Source organism: Cydia pomonella, chromosome 6 (assembly GCF_033807575.1).
Source record: "Cydia pomonella isolate Wapato2018A chromosome 6, ilCydPomo1, whole genome shotgun sequence".
Lineage (NCBI taxonomy): Eukaryota > Metazoa > Arthropoda > Insecta > Lepidoptera > Tortricidae > Cydia > Cydia pomonella.
In genome coordinates, this window is record NC_084708.1 from 11,702,325 (window position 1) to 11,726,411 (window position 24,087).

The 24,087-nt window shown below is 36.3% G+C and overlaps 2 protein-coding genes across 5 annotated transcripts; one reads left to right on the plus strand and one right to left on the minus strand.

Moving 5' to 3' along the window:
- Positions 1-201: 201 nt before the first annotated feature.
- Positions 202-20,585, minus strand: LOC133518953 (phospholipid scramblase 1). Of its 4 annotated transcripts, XM_061852753.1 has the most exons (7): positions 20,138-20,585; positions 17,097-17,491; positions 13,607-13,872; positions 13,149-13,373; positions 5,993-6,154; positions 4,846-4,898; positions 202-3,882 (listed from the first exon to the last, which is right to left on the minus strand). In XM_061852753.1, the coding sequence occupies exons 2-7, from the start codon at positions 17,482-17,484 to the stop codon at positions 3,759-3,761; spliced, it is 1,218 nt and encodes a 405-aa protein (XP_061708737.1). In that variant the 5' UTR covers positions 17,485-17,491; positions 20,138-20,585; the 3' UTR covers positions 202-3,758. The 4 variants fall into 4 exon arrangements, with proteins under 4 accessions (XP_061708737.1, XP_061708738.1, XP_061708740.1 ...); XM_061852754.1 differs by lacking the exon at positions 4,846-4,898 and having other exon boundaries at positions 20,138-20,581; XM_061852756.1 differs by lacking the exons at positions 17,097-17,491; positions 20,138-20,585 and adding an exon at positions 14,417-16,113.
- A 1,514-nt stretch (positions 20,586-22,099) lies between these two features.
- Positions 22,100-23,756, plus strand: LOC133518954 (ras-related protein Rap-2c). Its single transcript, XM_061852757.1, has one exon. It carries the CDS (start codon positions 22,433-22,435, stop codon positions 22,976-22,978), a length of 546 nt encoding a protein of 181 aa, XP_061708741.1. The 5' UTR covers positions 22,100-22,432; the 3' UTR covers positions 22,979-23,756.
- The last annotated feature ends 331 nt before the right edge of the window (positions 23,757-24,087 follow it).

A 24,087-nucleotide genomic window follows, 5' to 3' on the forward strand; every position in this document is an offset into this window, starting at 1 on the left:
ATTGGTCGCAACTAGATGCGTTAAACTGCACGATTGGCTCGAATTCGTGAGAGACACTACTGAACTAGCGCCATTCTTAGTGCCCGTAAGGCTTGTCCTTAGATATGTCAATGAGCTCCACTCTATAGGTACCTAATACATCCGATAACTGCAATGCCACTTATATGTGGTGTACTAACACGATAAAAATAAACCCAAACATTGTACTTGAAAGATTATTTAATTTCCATTATAATGTGCAATACATAATTTCTAAAACAATTAGCAATACCTAAGTAAAAAGGTAACATTTATAAAGAATGTCAGCAATATAAAAAGTTAAAAACACTAGCATGCAAAAAAAAAAATCGAATGAGATACCAAGACTCTGGAAAGGCTACCTCGAACAAAAACGAAAATAGAATTTCTTTATCTACCTCTCGATCGTTTTTGTTTTGAGCCGAGGTCAATGCCAGGATAACGCTAGAATACGAAACTTGTATTTTCGATGTTCTCAGTAGGCACTCGAGCTACTGTCGCTTGGGTGAAGGTAGCATCCTTACAGGCTGTAATTATGAAATATATTTTATATATTATTGTCAGCCGCAAGCCGCAGCCGACACTAAACTATGAAACAAATATAAAAAATGAAACAATGTAAATTCCGTAACATAACCAATACATAATACTTGTTACTTTGTTAACAATTTTTTTAAATTAAGTACTAAAATTAATTTGGCTTCTATTATCTTTTATGTATAGGTAAGGACTTGTTATGTTGCATAAGTATTTTTATTATAAGTTTAAATACAACCCATGGGGGAGTATTATACTCATATAGGTACATAAGAATAATAGGAACAAGGATTTCACCCGTGTACAACATTTTTATAAAATTCGTTTTGTATATCTATGTACTTACTTATGTATTTAATTGAAGAGTTATTTACTTATAGTAGAAGAGGTCTACGGACAAGGTTTGACACCTCTTGTAAGAAAAAATCATACCCTTGCAGTAGTTTGACAAAATATGAAATACTTAGATGGCGCCGTACGGTCCCGTACATTATGTTGCGCGGTAACTCCGTTGCCAACTTAGCTTGGTCTGACTCTATAAGTTTGAATTAGCCTCCTAGTTGTCAAGTTGACCTTTAAAGTTCTTTGACAATTCAGTTACCACAAAACTATGGAGTTTGGAATTAAAAGGAGTGAAATCTCTTATGGTAGAACTGTTGCAAGTGTCCAGCTGTCAGCTATAAATAATAGTTCCAAATCTCTCCAGAGTAGCGCTAGAGTAGCTAAGAACCTATGCGTTATTGACGGAGTGAAGTGCGCCGTCTATGATTTGGTTTTTTTCCAAGTATTCCAGGTATTGTAGCGCCACCTATTAAAGGTTTTTTGATGACACTTTTTGGTACATGGAGATTCCATTCCTTCCATACACAAAACATATGGGGCCGTTTAGCTAGCTTGTACGGCTATCAAACTCAGGGGCACCTTTTTCTACCATCAGTAACTCTTTGGTAAGCATAAAAGGGCTAGGTAAATGTACATACAAGCACAATTGAAGTTTATTACATTTATTACCTATAATACGCACGTAATGCTTTCGTACTGTCTGCCTTCGTAAAAAAAGGTGGCACATAGATAACAACATAAAAATATGTAGGTATGTATGAATATACGACTCAATTGTAAAGTACATGATGTACAAAGTTACTATTTTATATCAATTTTATAATGGATTACATAATGAACCTTTTGTTGCCTATTTGTAAACTATGTTAGAGTAGTGTGCAACTAGTATATCTTCATACAGTTTATATTCATTGATTACGTAGTCAGTCGAATAGTTTATTGTTGTGCGTGGCTAAAATACGGTACATTACATTATAAAGCATATATCATATCATAAGTATTTAATATTAATTAATTACGACTATGTAAAAAGCGTACGCACACGTTAACCCAATCATAGCAGGTTGTTAATATATATATATATGTTTGTTTGTATATACAAGGTGCTCGTGAGCATTGCGAGACATTTTAACTAAGCATTCCTGGTAATATTTAGAAACTAAAATGTCATATAAAATTTTCTGGATTAGGCCTAGTTTCAGAGATAATTAAATGTTTTTTCTGAATCATTCTTTCGCCATAAGTCGGTACAAAACACATTTTTGACTGCAGTATTACCACTTTGAGGTCTAAGTCTAGACATACCTATTGATTGACATCGAATAATTAAAACAATGTATTCGAGAGGCTACCCCCAAATAAAAAAAACTTTTTAGTTAATTTTAGGTTGTGTTTATCAATAAAAATTACGTTTTATGTACAGGAGTGTTCAAAAAAAGGAAAAAAAAAACAAAAAAATTTTTTTTTGTCGAATTTCACAAAAAGTTATATAACATTTTTTGCTTCTGTTGCCATCAGGAATGCATCGTTAAAATCTCTCGCAATGCTTACGAGCACCTTGTATATTAATATAGCCAAAATTTAGTAACAGTAACAAGAAATACACGAAATACACGAAAATGCAACAGCATTACACGAAAATATAAATCTTCTATGCATACGCCATTCGGGTCTTTTGGCAAACAACCAAAACAAATAAAACTTTCTCACTTATAATCTGTCAAACAACTTTGTCAGTAAAAAAAGGCGCAAAATTCAAATTTTCTTTGGGACGATAACCCTTCGGGCCTACATTTTTTACATGGTATAAAGGTAGGTAAAGGCTTTAAGCGTCATATTTATATATTATTCACTCTAGAAAATGCTTTATAAAATGCAAACTTTATAAACTACAAAATCGAAGGCCACCGTTACACGAGAAATTCTACAGTCTATAGATTCAGATGTATAAAGCTACATTTACGTATCAAAACAAATACGAGATTGTGCGAAAAGATTCTTCATACGAGATTCATAAAACTAAGTAATAAAAAATTTAAAAACATCAAAAAAACGTAAATATTGTAAATGCGCTATCAAATATTATTACGTTGAATAAGCACCTAACATAGGCTTATTTACTCTAGCGTCTTAAATAATTATGCAGTGGGGAAGAATGCTAGCATTAGCATTATTTTATTGCATAAATATGCAATTTTCAGATATTGTCTTCACAAGAACTGTTAATCTACTGTAAAGATATTGCAAATAAAAGCCAACTAAGGCGAGTTAGCAACTCGTCAAAAATTCGACCAAATTTTTACTAAATTCAATAAATGAGACATAATATTTAAATAATTTTGGCATTCTAAAACTGTACTTGAGTACACGGTTGTCTTCAATTGTCATTGAAATATTGAAATGTTTTTTTCATCATATTTCACAATAAATTCCATAAAGGATCGATCACACCGAAACTTGAACCCTCGCTCCTTACCGACGGTAAGTATATCGAGTCGGGCAGGAGGGAGACAAGGGCGTGGCCAGTTTGGGGGAAAAGTTGATATGGCCGGTGGTTAAGGGGAGGGGGAGAGCATACATTCAGTTACAAATTTTATTCTCTCTTCTTTAACCCCTGGGCGACGTCCTTGGAAAGAGAATGAAATGTCAATTCGAAATTAAATACTACAGGTCGTTATTTGGTGACAAATTTAGACCTCTGAATAAGAGTTTAACAGTTTAAAAGACATTGACGCATCGTTTGCCGAGAAAATACGAAAATAACGCAACGTGTGAGGCAAGCGTGCCAGAGGTCAATCTGGGTAAGTAAATATTATCTTTGGTCTGTTCCGGTGTGGTTGATCCTTAGTGACTACTTGGCCTCATTGGTTAAGAATATGCTGTAAATGTTTCTTTTGCACCTTCCCCATTACTATGACTGTTTTGTTACAACATTCCGACCCCGTCATTTTCCTGGTTTCCGGATTTTTCGAAGAACATGAAGTCCTGGAACAGAAAAGAGAATATTATTTCTGTACTCAACATAACAGTAAAAATAAATGATTACTTAAAAAACACATACTTGATACTTATGCTAAATATGTACAATCTAAAATACATCAACACCTATGAAATACACTATGAGAATAAGTTTAGGTACAGTTCCTAAGTAAAATGAAAAAATATTATTTTGTTTCAATGAAGGGATTATATAATAACATTTCACCACACCTGTTCGTAAAGGCTCTCATTTCCATCAAAAATTGATAATTACTGACAAAGCGTTTCACTCAGTGGCAAAGTTTGTTTAACCTCGTGCTTTGAAACCCTCGCAACGCTCAAGATTCCACTTTATGGAATCTTTCGCTTGCTGGGGTATCAATTAATAGCATGAGGTGTTAACAACTGCCCCATTTTAAAACATATAACTATATACACGGTTTTTTTTAAACTCCGTTAACTTCTTTATATTTTATATTTTTCGTAAAAAATAATTAATTTAATAAAAACATTTGAATACTATATGACACATTTCGAATATCGGTCGTCCGAGATAGTACTTGCTGTTAGTAGCAAATGTATAAACTTATACTAAACACTAATCAATACAGAAACAGGCCCTAAGGCAAGTGTAACGCTCAGGAATGCACTCTTGAAATTAATGGAGTTTAAAATTTTAACGAACTCAATAAGTAGTATAGGTAGGATCGTGAGCCTTACGAGCATATACAGACAGTTCAACATTCATTGTATAGATAGACTTGGCTACTCATATGCCAGCTAATTGCTAAGTTTAAAAATCTACCAAGATCTGAACCCTGTTGCCTATGCAATAAGGTTCAATGAAAAATATGAAGAAGCGACAACATAGATTGTTTGGAAAGTAATTAGGAATCAAGGTATATACATAAAGGTATTAGGTAATGGGTACCTAAATTAAGTAGGCGTAGTAAACTAATTTACATGTACCGCATATAACTTGCAGATCTTGATTTCTTTGAACGTTTTCTAAATGTGGACCCCTGAAACGTGACGTTGATGTAACTCAGGTTCATGTTGCGGTGTTCTCAGGTGCGCAAAAGAATTATCGTATTTTGAGTGCCTAAATTATCGTACTGTTGAAAACATTATCGTACGCCTATCAAAAGGACAGTACCCCAAAATGTTCTTGCAAAATAAGCTTAAATGTTCAATATATAATCAAAGAAAACACTATTTTCGTCTAAATCGCGCAAACATCAGTTTTATATTTGTGTATTTTTGTGACAGATCCAGACGGTTTACAGGAAATTTCGTCATTTTTGACTAACACCCAAAAAGCTATTTTAGCCTATTTCTGAGGGAGTGTCATATTTTGCTTCAAATACGAGACTTTTTAGGTAACATCGTCCAAGGGCTGAAATTATCGTACTTTTGCGTACGATAATGCTCTTTGAAACGTACATCGTACCGGAGTCCAAATTATCGTACATGTACGATAATTATCGTACGCCTGGCAACACTGCTCAGGTTGACCTCAGGTCAATAGAACATACTGGAAATAAGCACCAATAACACGTCACTTAGGTAACGATTTAGCTGTTGTGCAACAACGTTTAAAATATCTCCGTGGAGCTAATTGTTTTCTGATATGTGTGGGTATTTTGGAGAATTTGTACAGATTGTAGGGGGACAGGTTACTCGTCTGTTCATCTGCTGTGAAAATAAATTATTTTACACATTATTTACAATATATAGTTCCGTTTCATCCACGATGACGCGCAGATTTGTCAAATTTAACCTTTAATAACATGACAATACGAGTCAAGGCACGCGTCGTCGTGAACGACACGATCCATTGGGACTTACTAGGCTAGGGGTTGGCAAACTTTTTACAAGAGCAATCTGCGGTACAGCCACTAATGTTGGTAACTAATGTGGAAGGGTCTCAGAGCTCTGACTGCAATTTTTTTGGGTGACATGAAGAGCCGCAATTGTACCTCCAAAGAGCCGCATGCCGCTCGCGAGCCATGTTTTGCGGACCCCTGTACTAGGCTAAGTAAACGAAGGTTTTGCTAAGCCTAAGTTCCTGCCTTTTCCAGTGGTAGGTCAGGCTATAGAAGGGTGATGTACTTACAATAAGGAAGCAGGCCCCGAGCAGCACAGCCTTGATCCTGACGTCCAGGTCCATGGGGAAGCTGATACCGAAGTAGTCGGCGTCCGTGAACGCCTCGCGAGCCAGCCCCGACCACTGCTTTGTTATTTTGCCGACCTTGTTTTCGCCGTCCTTGGAGTACACCTGTTACAAACAAGTTTTCGTTAAAATACGTTGTTGACAAAAATTTCATGTTTGGAACAAGCTTTTGTCGCTGACTGTACTTTTCTTACCACAGGTAACTAATACTTATCGAGACAACTCTAGACACCCCAAACACTAGGTTGAGTTGTTTCATCACAGACTTCCTATAGCCACCTGTCTCCGTCATCAAATCAGCTCGTCGGTACCATAATATTGCATTGTCACCCACTGACATAAATGTACTATACAGGCTATCGAGAACAAATTTTGTCCGCCATTTTTAGCGTTTGACGTTTGTCACTTAGCTAAAGAATAAGCGTATCTAGCCAGAGGCGAAACTGTTATGACAACTTCGATATTTCAACCAAAATAATTAAAAGATGTGGTTCCCTTATTGCACCAGTATTATGTCACTTAATAAATCTATCTTTTACACAAGGTGAATTTCCTAGTCGTTTGAAGATGGCAATCGTCAAACCATTGCACAAAAAAGGGAATAGGGAAGAATTAAGCAACTATCGACCAATTACCCTGGTACCTGTGTTTTCGAAGGTTTTTGAAAAGGTAATGCTAGCGAGAATCATACAATTTTGTAATAAATATAAAGTTATAAAGAAGGAGCAGTATGGGTTTCAGAGTGGAAAATCCACATCATTAGCAGCCTTCATGCTGGTAAAAAGTGTAATTGAACATGTTGATCAGAATACACCCACTTGCGTAGTCTTTTTTGACATGAGCAAGGCATTAGACTTCGTTTCACACCAGAGACTTCTGTGCAAATGCGAAATGTATGGTTTGAGAGGTTTTGCTTTAAAATGGATTAATAGTTATTTAAGTGACAGGAAACAGTGCGTTCAAATAGAAAATATAAGTAAAAATATACAGATAATTACTCGCTCCAATTATTTAAGAAATGAAGTTGGTGTACCTCAGGGTAGTGTTTTAGGCCCATTATTATTTTTATTATATATTAATGATCTACCTGACATTTCCAATCACCAATATATACTCTTTGCTGATGATATTTCTATAATTTTATTATTCCTTGTATAAATGTAACTACATATAATGATGATATTAATAATTTAATAAATCTTGTAATTAATTGGTTAGTATCTAATAATTTAAATGATAACTTAGATAAAACTAAATATATTCAATTTTGTAACAGGAAAAAACATGACAAAATATGTGTTAAGTATAACAATCATTTAATATCTGAAACTGATCAGCATACATTTTTAGGAATGTTACTCGATAAAAATAATTCATGGAAGCCTGAAATTGAAAAGAAATGTAAAAAAAAATAATGGCTTTGTTTATACACTACGAATGCTTTCAACTTTAATAGATACCAATAGCTCTCCTTGCCTACCATGGATACGTAGCGTCAGTTCTCCGGTATGGCCTTTTATTCTGGGGTAACTCTTGTGAGGTTGATAGGCTGTTTATCAGCCAAAAAAAGTGCATAAGAGCAATAAGCAATGCACCACCACTTACAACATGTAAACCCTTGTTCAAAGAACTCAACCTCCTTACTTTGCCATCAATGTTTGTACTAGAAGTAGGTAAATTTGTAAAAACATATCCAGAACTATTCACACAGTTAAAGAGTGTATGTAGTTTTAATACTAGGTACCCTAACAAACTTATGCTGCCTAAAGTTACATCTAAATTATGCAGCAGGAATTGTTACTGCATGGCAATAAAAGTGTATAACAACATTCCGATAGAAATAAGAGAATGTCCACAACCACACTTCCTTAGAAAATTACATGAATGGCTTATGAACAAGCAATTATACTCCCTACAAGAATATTTGTCGTGTAAAGGCTTGAAGTAGCATGTTTTTAATAATTTCATGACTAGATATAGCTAAATTATTTTAGTTCGTAGTCTTAGATATAGGTACTAGTACAATAAGATATATATTGCGTGCTGGATCTCGGCAGATTGTGATGAACTTTTGTAAATACTAACACGTTTTGTACTTGTACTCACTTTCATGCAATAAAAAATTATGAATTATGAACTGTTCATTTTGTGCCTACATACGCACTGTGAAGAATCTATATAAACTGTCTTTATTTTTCTACAAATGTATTGAAATTGTTTTACATATGTGACACTGACGGCATTTAAAATTTATAAAAATAGTCATAAAACTTTATATTTGACTCTCGTACTCGTAGCCATTTTGATGCTATTAAAGATTTATGCGCTCTTATAGCATAATATACTGTTTATATAAGAATAACACTACACAAAATTGCGAGATAAAGAGTAATATATAATTATTGTGTATATATTCTGCAAACAATAAGGTAGGTAATCGTTAGTACCTACGTGTTACATCTGTGAAATGTAATCTATGCGACGAAAAAAATGGCGTACCACTGCGAGTGTATAAAGTGACGTTTCAAAATAATCTAAATGAGCTTAAAACAAGAGTTTTTTCGGAGTGGATTGTTAGTATATTGCTTTTATTATGTTTCTTGATATTATTAGAATACATTTTCATAACACACAATGGCATTTTTAATTTTTAAATTTTGTTACATGCATGGTATCTCGCCAGTAGTCGGAGACGTACTAAACGGAGTGAAGTGCCGGCACTTCATTGAGGTGCGGAAAATTTTTGTTAGAGATGCCGACTCTAGTACTAGACCTCAATGTTGTCACCCGTTTTACAAATGAAGGCCAATTTTGAGCTTAATCGGATATCAGGAAGTGGTTGTGGTGGATGGCTGATATACCTCGTGAACGGGTGCTGTTTGTGGAGACCGGTCTGTTTAAGCTTACACGGGCTACATGTTATGTTAATAGTATGTAACTTTACTTTTGGAGTGAGATTAACGTGAGACACTTAATTCGATTCTTGTCTGTTTGTCCGATTTAATTTCTTGTCGTTTAATTATTTATATAAGAATTTAAGTCTTGGAGTCTTATCATCTCTAAGGATAATTTAATGATTGTTTTTTTAAATTATATTTTATCTCTGACACTTAGACTTTGACAACTTTAGAGAATTTTAGTATTTGTATGTATTTTTTATCATAGTTTTTTTTTTGTTGTGTGTTTCGACATTTAGAGACTATTGGCCGGGTGCAGACGGCTTGGCGGGAAAATAAAAACGATCGCAGCGCTTGATGTGGCCAAAGTTGGCGACAAATGTCGCAGTGTATGGGTACTTCTCAGTTAGTATGTTCGCCATAAACTCAAGAACTTCTGAACGGATTTTCATGTGATTTTCACCTATCAATAGAGTGATTCTTGAGGAAGGTTTAGGTGTATAATTTGTTAAGGTTTTGTGTAAATTGGTTGAAATATGACAATCTCTATCTTGCTAAAGATGTCGGAAAAAATGACGTTGTCTAAGAGCTTTATTCGAAAACGCTGCCTAATCCGTTTAAGATATAACAACACAATGTATGGTGGGATTGTCTCTCGTTGATTGGTCTACCAAAAAGTCCGCGATTGTATATATCTATCTTTTAAGGATAACTTACTATACCCATTCTTAACTTATAAAAAAAAAGATCACATACTTATAATCTGGTATTTACAAAGCTAGTGACACGAATATAATATGAATCATTAACAAATTAAATACGTTAGTTATATTTAGTATGCCATACAGATGTTATATAAATTGAATCGAAATATGTTTAAAATAATTTTAATATGTTCAGTCGTACGAGAATAAAAAACATTTTATCTAGCTTATGTCAACACAGAATTAATGCTTGCTTGTTAATACAATAGTATGCATAATACAGCATGATTGTAATAATAGTTATAATATCAGTTTTTGAGAGGCCGTCAAAAGCATACTTTTGGCGCGTAGAGCCAGACGCATTTGACCAAGCTAAGTTGGCAGCGATTTTGATAGCACAGACTGTGCAAGTGTTATTTTCAATGTCAATCTTCTATGAAATTATCAATTATCTCCTCATCTTCATTCTGTCTGTCGTCTGTCAAGCGTATGGCCGAGAACGATGACGAACGAGGTAACATAATCGTACTCAATGCCGGATTTAGAGGTCTGGAGGCCTCGGGAAATAAAGGAGTGGAGGCCCCCTGGCCCCAAATTTTTTCCAAATAAAATGGTAAATTTACCGAATTCTCTATTGTGGGGGGCCCCTCTTTTGTGGAGGCCCGGGACAGTAGCCCCGGTTGCCCTCCCCTAAATCCGGCCCTGATCGTACTGTAGGTGTAAGTTGCTGTTTAAAATCCATAAAAAGGACAATATTTTTATATTTGATAACATCATACCTATTCCCTAAAAGAACATCACAAGGTATACTATCAAAACACAACAAAACATACATTTTTTTTCTATATTTTGTAACGAAAGATCAACAAATAATATTGACATAATAGTATTAAATACACAAATAATACTTACAATTTTCAGTGAAGCTAAAAACCAAATGTATTTAACCTTAGAAACAAATAGATTTTGCGCATTAAACAGCATTATAAAAAATGTTTTTGAAGGAGATAATCTTTATTTTGTTGCGCTCATTATACTTGAGCGCCCACCCAGTTGCCAACGCTAGGCGGCGCTGCCATCGTGCACCCGGCCAATATACATCTCTAATAAAGTATTTTAATATTTCATTGATTCCATATTTGTAATTGTATTTTGTTATTTTTATTGCTTGTAAAAATTTTACATGTGAAAGTGCCCATGTGTGGCCTATTTCCTGAATAAATGTTTGATTGATTGGATGAAAAATGGAATGCAAGATTTGACAAACAAAAAGTTGCATACGAACATGACAAGTTAAATAAAAGCTTTTTCCTACTCCTCTACTGTTATCTGTCATTTATGTATTCATTAACACGAATATAAGAACATACATAAAAGGTTTCAAGAAAAGTCTATATTGTCTATTCCTCATAAAAGCTCTTGTGCTTTTATAAGCTATAACGTTACTGCGATTAATGGCTACCAACCTAACAAAACCAAAACGAAGACAGTTTTAAACTAAGTGCATTGCTGCCAACTTACAAAATATTCATTTGGTTGCATAGTAAAAAAATAATTACTTCATAAGTCAGAAACACGCATGCGACACCCGTAATATAGCAACACCCATAGACTACGAAGACCGCTTAGCGGTGCTTGTTAGTCTCCGTAGGCTACGGTGGCCAAAATTGAGAAAAAACTGTCCAACAAATTAATTTAGCAAGTAGCAAGTACCAAGTACCTCATGAGTTACGAGGAGGTGTCGCCGACCGGCCGGCCGCGGCCCGGGGCGGGCCTGGCGCGTCACAAGGTATGCTCGCGCGTCTTGGCTATATACTTTTGCTGTAATTTGTTTACCTAAATTAAGATTTATTTTTGTTGACTCGTAGGAAAAATATTGTATGCAACGTTGTATAAGTAGGTCAAAAAATTCTCGTGGCGTATTCCTTTACAATGTTCGCCTACGCCTTCGGCTCCGGCTCACATTGTAACTCACGCCACTCGCCTTTTTTGACCCTTCTTATACAACTGTTGCATAAAATACTATAAAAAAATGTTTTATAATTATAATTATGTAGATTGTAGATGTAGTAGTAGTACCACTTTATTGTACAAAAAAGAAAAGTGAGGGTTTGTTTATACAGAATGTTTAATTCCTATTTTATAAAACCTAGCTGTAGCCCGTTTTGTATGTAGAATTGAAGTGTTCTGAATATTGCATTAGACATTCCTTATTTATTTTGAACTTGTAATAAATATGACGTAAGGTTTGCAGACTCTATCTATTTTTTCTCAACTGTACTTCATGCAAAGTCTTTTACCCACATAAACATGGAGGTAAATAGTAGATTTTGTACTCCGGTAAAAAGCTAGAGAATTGCTTCTCGTTTTAATTACGGAATTAACGAAGTCATTTGACAATAATGCCAATGTGACAAAAATAACTGATCAATACGGTAGCTGTTGTAATCTCTTTTGTATTGTTTTTTCTAGTCTCGATCAAGTCAACGTGAGCCATGCCGTCTAAGTGCGTCTACCTTGAATATATTAAAAACTTCTTAGAATAAGAGTATTATTACTAGTAGCTTGCAGTTTTATTAGCAGTAGTAGAATTACTAGTATTCTATTAGCAGATTTCGATATATTAAAGGTAGGCGCACTTAGACGGCATGGCGCATTTCGCCCCCCTCACCTTAGATGACCTGTTCCCCACGCAAGTTAGACTACCGTCGACTTTCTAATTAGTAGTCACGGGATTTAAAGGCTTGTCACTTTTAGATTCTATGTAATGGCATTAAGGTTCAAAATTGACAAACTTTCAAATTCCGTGACTACATGGAAAAAGATAGGATGATATTTCGTTTCATTCGTTGTGACTTTACAACTCATAATTAGTCATATTATACATTTTATCGTACATTTCTTTTCAAAATGTTAGGTTAATCAAACATAGAAAACAAACATTGATATAAATATGTGTTACAAAATTAATTAGAGTAATACAAATTGACAAATCAATTTAAAATAGAATCAGCATAATTTAACGCTTGTAGATGTTCAAAACAACTACTTGAGAGAATGCTGATAATTATTATTAAAAGCATTTAATTTAATAAACAATACCGTAATAAAAGCAAGCTGTTATTTAAAAACAGTGCTATTTGGGTTAAAGAATTTTAGACTAAACAATAATATCGTTATAAGTACCTAGAACCATGGCGCCTTCTTCTTGGTTCGTTCTTATCTTAGGGTCGGTTCACACGGGAGTTGATGCGTATTTGATGCGATTGATGGGTATTTAACGTTCGAAAACCTATCTATTACCGATCATAACATAATATTGTTGAAAAAGTATTTTTTCCTCATCGGTACCTTTACTTGCTTTAACCCCCCAATGTACAATTTTTCAACACGAGCCTTTGTATTTTGTTTTACGGTAGTTCCAATGCAATGCAACACTGGTTACATCATCCAAAATCCTTTCCGTTCTACCCTAACGCACCTCATTTCAGTTCTTACCTTGAAACCAACATCGCCACAGATCGAATAAGTGCATAACGGGCCCTTGATCCTGAGTACCACGTCGCCGGCGGCATTTTTAATGACAAAGCTAGGTTTGCAGATGGACCACTCCTGCTCGATGGATCCGATCACGGTGCCGGGCGGAGCGGTGACTTCCATGGACTGGAGCCAGCACGGGCACCAGCAAGTCGAGCAGGCGAGCGGCCGACGCAAATGGATAACCTGGAAAAATATGTGGTGTTTGGTAGCTAGTTAGATGAAAAGTTTTAAGGGTGATAGCTGAGGCATTTTTAAATTTTTAGCTATATATTACAAGTCGTAGATTTCTCTAGTCTTTACGATTACGTTTAAACGATTCGGCCCGGTTCAGCCATGTATGTCTCCCAGTTCACTAAATAGCCGGGCAGGACGACCAGTCGTCGAAGTATCTAAGAAGAAAACCCAGTTAATCTCACCTCGTTCTGGAAGTTGTCCAAGATCTTCATGTCGAACGGCCGCATTGGTCCGCAGCACATCCTCGTGCAGCAGTCGTTGTCCTCCACAGCAAAGTACACTTTCTGTCCGACACTGTTCTTTATGGTGTACTTGTTGTTGGTCTCGAAGCCCACGAAGGCCTCCAGCAGCTCGACCTTCTGGTGGACCAGCAGCTGATTGATCATAGAGAGGTATTCTAGACCTGGGGGGCAGTTGGTGAGGCCTGTCGGGATACTCATCCAGCCACCTGAAAAATTAACAAGACAAGACTATACATACTCGTGTTTAATAACAGCAAGTTTTTATATCAGGTAGTGCACGAATTCATTAATTCTGAAATTTCTATTCTACTGTTAAAAATTAGACTAGATTAATTGTTAGGAGTACAGAAAAATAAGAAATATAACATACATTCGCTATTAATTAAGTTTTTTTTTTCGTTATTAAATTTGTTTTTATGAATTGATGGATAGGTTATAAAATACGCATTGTTTACGCCTACTAAAAAAAAAGATTAGAACTCCATCTCTGTATTACTGCCCCTATTTCACGTAACCAATAAATACCAGTGTATAAAATACAGCGAATATGCAATACGTGCAGCAATTTGAAAATACATAACTGCATATTTGTCGCACATATTACAAGAATTAAGTTGTAACTATCAGAAGTGTATCTAATAATAAGTTGACCTGTGTGCACCAGAGATTAGGATATTGCGAACATTATTATAACTTACTATTTATTTATTTCCTAGGCTGAAAAATAAACTACAACTGAAACTCGTTTACCTATATTTAATACTTAAACAATTAGATTTTATTTTATTAGTTTTTTAATATCGATCCGCTGAGAACTGCGGGCAGTTATCAGCAAGAAAAATCAACTTTTTTTCTTCATCAGTCAAAAATTGTTCATAGCCGCTTCGCTGAGATGTGAAAAGTCTTTCATACATTCTACACAAACTCCTCTTAACACTAGCCGAACTGAGCGTCGTTATATAAACACTTTTGTCCTTCACACTTGTCACTTTTGAATAATGTTTACATATTAAGCTCTTAAGCTGGCACCATTTAACACTTTTAAATTTGAGTCGATTTTTCGGAGTCTCAAAAAAATAGCAATTATCTTGATTGTGCATGTCTGTCTTGTGATTAATAATGACACTAAATGACGCTTAGTGGCTTAACAAACATTAACATTATTGCCGACACCGATGTAATGCTGTAGCACGTTTGAGTTACGCTTACGAATGAGAAATATGTATGTAATCAGCTCTCTTGAGCGATGGCAAGGGCCTTTCGTCTAGCTAGCAAATAACATCCTTATCACGGAGTCATGCACTTAGTTTGCTCAATGATACAAATAATAGGACGTTGACATAGTCTTTGCACTTCAGATTAGTCTTAGGTGTTTAGTACTAGTAGTAAGTATAGGTTGTTATGATTTAGCGACCTTTATTCTTATTTCCCCTTCAATATCGATAGCCAAGGAAAAGTAAGTTCGTTTGTAAGTAGGCATACTTTTTATATGCACAAACTAATTAAAAATAATTTTATTACACCTCCAAATCTTATTTCATTTTATTAATTTTCGCGAACTGTAAGGACCTTATACATCTCCACGCTTAATGAATTTACTGTAGAGAAAATATATACGTCTCTGTTGTATTGTCTAATATTGACTTATTGGATACATACTAGTCAAGAATTCTGTAGCATTAGTTTAAACTGTTAGATTGATGTGATGATGAGAAGGTTCGAAACATTTATTTCATTTTGATGCTTGGAGAGCCCTTACACCTCCAAATCTTATTAGTATTAGTACTCTACTCTGACATTGGGGACTTTGCATGGTGATTACGTCAGCAATATATATTTTCAAAATTTCGTCTAAATGCTGTCTAATCGGTAATCTATTAAGATTTTGTTATTTATTTGCAGAGGGGTGTTAATTGAGAAAAATCTGCTTACGTAATACTCGAACGTCCTTATGTATTATTATACTTTATTATACACATAAAAAACGAGCAATGTGGTTAGAGGGATAATTAATTGCGAATTTATCCTTGTAATTATGACCCTTTGTGTACAGTAAAATAACCTCATGAATTAGAAAAAAATTATAAATAAAATAAATTTATACTAAAATGCTAAAGAAAATCCACTGCACACTTGTCCAACACCATGGCGTTTCACGGCTACCTTGAATGAAGGTGATATCAGTGCTATCATATTTTATATAACTATGTATCGTAGGTATAAATGGTAAAGCATCTGTACAGACTATTTTTAGGGTTCCGTACCCAAATGGCAAAAAACAGAACCCTTATGGATTCGTCATGTCCGTCTGTCTGTCCGTTATGTCACAGCCACTTTTTTCCGAAACTATAAGAACTATACTGTTGAAACTTAGTAAGTAGAGGTATCCTGTGAACCGCATTAAGATTTTCACACAAAAATAGAAAAAAAAAAACAATAAATTTTGGGGGTTCCCCATACTTAGAACGACGTTAAAAATGTGGACGTCTGACTGTAACACAGTTAAAAGCACTTTTACGGGAACGCAAGGCATCCGTAAAAGGAAAAAAAGTGGCTGTGACAGAATCGGACAGACAGACGGACATGACGAATCTATAAGGGTTCCGTTTTTTGCCATTTGGCTACGGAACCCTAAAAAGACCTCATAGAAAGGTTAAGTATATTTGCGCTGTACTGTTTTCACTCGAAAATATTATGCTTAAAATATCAAGGAAAATGTACACTATCAACAATAAGTTAATAATTTACGACCAAAATAATAATTTTCAATTGAATCCCGCATTAAATGTCGATTATGAGGCACCAAATTCGCCTGTGATGTAAATTCTTACAGAGATATCAATGCAGATTCATAGCTCCCACCTCTAATCATGTCTAATATTAAAAACTATTTAGACCGGTACATAAATATCTCATTAAATTATTACAAAACTTATTTTGATTGTGGTAACGTAACTCGCATTTCCATTAACTATTATGATAATTTATTTATTCAAAGAATAAAGGTGGGGCCAAACTATAATGTCATGTCACAAACTCTAGTGGCGCCACCTAGTAGCAAAGTTTGGCAGCCGCCTTCCCCATTGTGAGAGTTACTAAATGATTATTCTACGAAAAGTAAATATGCGTATCTGTTCTGCGTATTGACTACTCGTGAAAACGACTATTATGCGTAATGACATTCTGCTAATCGTTACTCGGCCAAAGAACCCGTGTGCGAATCGTTGTCAGCGAATCGAAAATCGGCGTATTTTTTGTCGGAAAATCAATAGGGCACCGGCTTGGCCGTTTCGTTACTATACTCGTAAGCACTTGCTCACTAGATCCATTTTGGATCTATGGACTGGATCTATCGAGAATGAAGGCTTGCATGTTGCAATTGTATAGCAGAAAAGTAATGAACATAGTGAAACATTTTTTGTTATCTTACCTGGAGCACCTTGCGGGGCAGGCTGCTGTACCACAGGTGCGGGGTACCCTTGCTGTGGGTGCGGGTACCCTTGCTGCGGCTGTGGCTGTGGGTAGCCCGGCGAGAATCCAGGCTGAAAACCGGGTTGAAAACCAGGTTGGAAGCCGGGTTGAAAGCCAGGTTGAGTGCCTGGGGGCAAAGGAGGCCCAGGCGGGCCAGGAGGTGCACCCGGAGGTGCAAGCGGTCCAGGAGGACCTGGGTATCCGGCTGGGGGAGCGTTAGGATACCCTGTCTGAGCGAGAGGGTAGCTCTCTTTGGCCTTCTCGTCTTCAGATGGCGGTGCGTAGCCCTGACTCGGAGGGAAGTTCGGAGAATAAGGGGTTGGCTTGTGAGACATGTTGGTACTCATATAATTTCTGGAATAAAACAAACAATATTGCTGTAGATAATTCTAGTAGCAGATGAGTCCTCGAATGTAATTTAGATAAAGAGTCAAAACTTTCTGTACCATTTATACTGCCTGCTTTAAAGGTGGTTATCACACTCGATGCGATTCGCTCGTCGCTCCGATGTTTAAGCGAGACGTGTGAATCACATCCACCAATGCGGCCATAATATGTTCGGTACAAAAACTACAAAACCGGGCCTCTAAGGCCGCGGGCTGGACGCATCGCGGCTGGCGGTGTGGCGACTGATTGACAGATTTTGACTATCATTTGTGATTTTTGTATTGCTTTAACGCAATGGGTCCCATATATACATTTGATCCTCAAAACAAATCTGACCGATTAATACAATTAATAAAAAATCGGACAGACAGACGGACATGACGAATCTATAAGGGTTCCGTTTTTTGCCATTTGGCTATGGAACCCTAAAAATGACAACTATTAATAGATACGATCCCATGAACCTACAGGTTGGCGATAACGATGACTCAGTGCAAGCTCCAGAAAATACAATTCAGAGCAAATCACTAGTTAGCTAATACATAATGTCACCTCTCCAAGCGGATGCAAATAAATATATTGGTTTTTATTTTTAGCGCGAATTTACATACCGTTGTAATAAGTACCTACCTACATGAGTTACAATTTATGAATAATACAGAGGACAACGACAGTGTGTTTAAAGCTAATATTAAGAGGTAAACAATAGTTAATTAACATTTAAAAGATAGTTACTTAATTAAAATTTAAGATTTAATGTTCCGTAGTGCCATTCTACGTAGGACATAAATGCTAGGACATAAATGAAAAATACATATTATAGAACATTATTATTGTAGTCCATTTGTGGACTACAATAAGGCTTTTGACAGCTTAAAGCATGCGGGCATATGGAGCGCCCTGTTACAGCAAGGAGTAAACAAAAAATACATTCGGATTATCAAAGAAATATATATCTACTGTACTTCGGCAATCCAACTAGAAGCGATGAGAACAGAATTTTCTATCAGAAAAGGGGTCTGACAAGCAACCCACTCTCACCAAAATTATTTTCAGCCGCTAGAGCACCTATTTCGAAAGCTTAACTGGGATTATCAAGGCATAAACATAAATGGTAAAAAACTTAGCCTTCACCTGACATTTGCGGACGATCTAGTGCTATTTGCGGAAAGTGCCTAATCAGTATGCAACTTTTTTGTTTTTTTCTTTTTTTCTCTTATAAAGTAGAATTCATATTCCTACAATTTTCCTGTTAAGAAAATATCCCCTGAAAGAGTATATTACAAGGTGTATTTTTTCGCAAAGATAATCTAGGATTATTTTGTGTAGAATTGAATAAGCTTTAATGTTGCCTTACACTATAATTTCATAGAGAACGTAGATTTAAAGTAAAACGCAAATTTGTCCAGGATGGTACACATTTTCCATGATGGCTGCGACTCCACGAGATCCCTAAATGTCAAATGGTGTGGACATGAAAAAGGGGCCTCTAATCTATATACATACCAAGTTTCAGGACTGTTCCAGAGATTTCGAGGTTGGTTCTATTCCGATTGTGCTATATGGGGATGTATCAAAAATGCATGTATATGGGTAAAATCATTAACATCAGGGCCGGCCCTAGGTTTAGAGAGCCGCTCTAGGCGCCCAATGGTAGGGACGCGCTCAAATAACAATGCGCCTTATTAAAATTAGCCTAATTTACCCGCTAATTAGGTTATACAAATTAAGCAAACCGGAGATATATGCGTTCCATGGACGTCTTGCAGCCACTGATAGGAAATGGTTAATTGCACTATTACAATTTTGGTTTGTGAATTTTGTGTTTGTCAACTCTAGTCGTTTATTAAGCTCTACGGGTTTTAATTGAATATATATAAACTTCCTTTTTATTAACTCTGCACGAAAACGTCAACATGCGCTTTGTCGACTTTGATAATATAAGAGTCACTTACCTACATTCTTCACTCGAAGAGCCACAGTGTATAGTTACTAGCAAACTTGATGTAAAAAAATTGTAACGAAAGCATCTGAATGCGAGCGGGAGACTTTTTTTTTCAGCATGCATTTAAATGCATATATAAAACAGTCACGTAATGTCGTTGCCAGATCATAAATTTTGATTATTTCATGATATACTATCTTAGAATTGAGCACTTCATATAGTTAGGTTGGGTTTGCCTTATTCATGATGTGGCAACAAATCATTTCATGAAATGATAGCCTGGGGACCGATTTTTGAATTTTGAGCGCTCGATTTCGTCCACAATGCACAAACCATCAACATTCATAATTGTTATTTTTATATTTTTAAGCAGTTGGCGAGTATAAACTGAAATAAAGAAAAGTGACCAGGTCCTCACGTAGCCAAGGCCGGAATCAAACCAGTGTCTTCGTGTCCATGGTGGTCAGAAGGTTAACAAGCACTGTATTCATGTCTCAATATTATTAATAACTTTCTGAACATATTTAGTTATTTAATGCTACGCCAAATTACAGTAGGTGTGAAATCTAAAGTAAAATCCATTTCAGAGCAAGAATATGAGTAAATTTGGCAACGCCTAAATCACTGATGATTGCTATTTGGATTAACATAACAGCATAATACAGTACCTCGATATTGTGAAACAAAAATGATCTCCAACTTCCACGGACCACACCTCGTCTTCTCAAATTCACTTTCGCGCCGCCTTATTTTGCAGACAAATCGGGGGTCATGGCCTTGACTAGAATAAAGAATATTTGTCACTTTGGCACAGTATTCCTAGCTAGCCGGGTAGCTACTCCCGTGAGTTTGGGTTCTGTCAAACCATCTATTCTGAATTTCTGACATTGACAATGACAACAACGAAATAGCATGCTTTTTTTTTTTTTGGAGCAACAAGCAAATAGCAAACCAAAAAAAGAATTCATATGTTGCCATGTACAGTAATTTCAAGCATTTTGCGATGCTTGTGAACTAACCAAAATAAATATAAAATGAATTAATTCAACTAGATAGCTCGGACTTAGGGTAGTCGTATTTAATACTATAAATCATTACATTAGTTTTTCTTCCTGCCTTTAATCATAATTCCTGAACAAAAACTGAAAAGTTGCCAGGATAAATCATTGCAGTCATTTCCGGTAGGGTTGCTGATTTATATTACTTTGCCTATAAATTGGGTAATTTTAAGCACTAGGTCTTAATGACATATTGGCACACATAATCTCTAAAACTTTGTGTCTGACTAAATTAAATGTATTAAACAGTTTTATTTCAGATCTAATTTAGTTTTATTTTACTTATAGTTTTTATTATTAAGTCTTTGATTTGATTTTTATAATGCACTTCAATAAAATTTTAGCTAAAAAATGTATATTGTATAAAAAATATATATGTAATGTATATTGGTATAAATGTGTATATATTGTCAGCTTAGCTTTTTCTCGCTTCCACTCAGCTGCTTACCATCTTCCACTCGATCGAACATACGCTCGTCTGCTACTTTCCGCTGTAGTAACTGCTAAAGCCTGATTTACATGCGTGGCAACCCTCGACAAGCTTCAAAGGATGCAGCTATACGGTGGAATGAGATAGCGATATCGCTTGCTCTCTCTTACGCATAACTGCGACCCCGACGCTTGTCGAGGCTTGCCAAGCATGTAAAACACATAAGGCATGTGCTAATTACTAGTAGTACGAGTACTACCTTATTTAACATCCTAACAGTAGTTTTCTGTTTTACATAATATCAGGAATCCATTACCAATAGGTATCATAAAAAATCTTCCACAATCGATATTTCTAGTTGAGTTATTGACTTTAAGTGTTACATTGAATAATTTAACACCTTTACAATGAACACCGAAGTAATGTCCAATTAATTAAGTCTTAATTGGAGTAAAAGGGAAATAAGTTTGCAATTAGTGAACTTCAGTTTCGGCGGTAGGCCCTCTGGTCCGGCGATCGTGTAGATCTGAAGACCACTTAATTCAAGTGACAATAGTGCCAATTAGATCCACACTTTATCAGGCCTGATTTCAGACTCAATTTCGGGCCCGAGAAAGAATATTTTTCGTTTCACCAAATATCAGCACAACGTTTACAATGTCTGAAATAAAAAAAATGGTTCATATGCAAAAATATCAAACATTGAACATTTTTGGCAATTAGAGACAAAGTATTTTTTACATTTCAAATATTGTTAACGATGTGCTGATACACCGTGAAACGAAAACGATTATCAGGCCCGAAATCGGGAAGTGTAGATGTAATTAGCGCTTCAACTTAAATGTATTGAGGTCGGGTTAGTCGGGTCGGGTTGATGAATTACGAACGGAAAAGGGTATTTTCTCTTAGTTTTTTTTCAGTTAGTGCAAGTGTTATTTAAACGTCAAACTTCTATGAAATTATGAGGTTTATTTAAAATCTGCTGCTGCTGGGCTATCAAAATCGCTGCCAACTTTATCACAAAAGGCGACACTAAGTTTGTTTTTTACTACAAGGTTGCGAGTGAATACACAAAGAATACCAATAGGGTAAATTAGAAACGTGACTGGTAACACCGGCTTCCGGTTAGTGCAATCCATTCACCAATCAAACAAGACAACACAGTGCTTTGACCAACCTGCTGCCGCGATCAGCCAGCTATAGCAGAGAGCAAGTTAGTTTGATAAATGTTGAGTTGCTTTCGCGTCATCTGATGTGATTTTGATACCGCGATGCCATTGGACCTGTATTTCTACACTGTGAACTAAAATGGCGCTGCTGTTTATCAATTAATAAAGTTGCTGCAAGTGAACCTTTTTCAGTGATCGCATCCGAGTGAGTCATAAACCAACATAGCAATGACATTTTTATAGCACAGTGAATACGTTTCTGAAACGTTGTATTGAAGTCTGGCAAGTGTGATTTAGACAACAATCATGCGCGAATTCAAAGTTGTGGTTTTGGGTTCGGGTGGGGTCGGTAAGAGTGCTTTGACTGTACAGTTCGTGTCCGGATGCTTTATGGAAAAATATGACCCCACGATAGAAGATTTCTATAGGAAAGAAATCGAAGTGGATAATTCGCCATGTGTTTTAGAAATATTGGATACTGCCGGCACGGAACAGTTTGCGTCTATGCGAGATCTCTACATTAAAAACGGCCAAGGATTCGTTGTAGTATATTCATTAACGAATCATCAAACATTTCAAGACATCAAGCCCATGAAGGAATTGATAACGCGCGTGAAAGGTTCGGAACGCGTACCTATCCTGCTGGTGGGCAACAAGGCGGACCTGGAGCACCAGCGCGAGGTGGCGCAGCCCGAGGGCGCGGCGCTGGCGCAGATGTGGGGCTGCCCCTTTGTCGAAGCCTCCGCCAAGAGCCGCACCAACGTCAATGAGATGTTCGCGGAAATCGTGCGCGAAATGAACGTTAGCCCCGAAAAAGAAAAGAAAACTTATTGTTGTTGTACAGTGCTTTAATATCTACAGTGTAATGTGGCATTTATTTCTCGTAAGACTGCAAGGGCTCGGCGAGGCGGGAGAGCGTGTGGCGCCCGCCCGCGGAGGTGTCCGGGCGGCCGCGGCCGGTGCCGGAGCGCCCGCAGCCCGAGCCGGGGCGCCCGTGGTCCGCGCCGGAGCGCCGGGGCGCCGAGCCGGCCCGCCGGCACCGAGTCGGCCGCGATGTGCGTCATATCACGTTGTTAATATCTTTGATACATACCATTGTCCAATCGAGGTGCTTTATCTTATATTTTCATACTTTAGTACTTGTAGATACTCCCGCAATAACCATTATCACATTTGATGAAGAAAGTATCCTTATTGGATCACACTTCTTTAAATCATCATGTTTAAAAAGTTAAATTTCTTTTATCAAATGTCAGACGCAAGCAGGAGCTGTGTCAGTTGAATGATTATATTTAATTAAAGTAAATTAGCCAACTTTGTATATAATTTCATGAGATTAATGATGTCAAAGGACATGGAGAGTTTAGACAATTAAAAAGCCATCCAAATATGCAATAAACTATTATGATTGTGTAGAGTGGAGTGTGATGAGAAACCGATTACACCTAAGTCGAGTCACAGATAGTGTTTTATTGTGTAAATTATGTTTAAATGAGAAATCAGTAATCAAGAAAATACAGTAAGATTTGTCAGTTGCGTGATTGTGTTTTAAAAGTCTACCAGGATTTGTGATAATACATATAACAAAGTATCTATAAATAAAAGTTTTAAGTGGGAGATTACACAAAAAGTTTTATTCTTCGGACACCAAGGTAACCTAATTTTTTTACCTTATGTAGATAAAGTTTATGCATGGATCTGTAAATTTGGCTTGGTCAGTATTTTAAGAACTTAATTCTGTGTTATGGAGATGTTTTGTGTTAGAGGATCAGACAACTATATTCCATATAAGATAACTACCAATGTTGCAGTGAAAGAATGTGGCAGGGCCACTACAAATGTCTAATTTTCATAGGAATAAGATGTTTGTGGTGGCACTTCACCTTCTGTTGCTTGCCATGTGGGTGCAGTTTTAGCCAGACTATTTGTGACCGCGACCGGTTACGACAACGGCGACATTG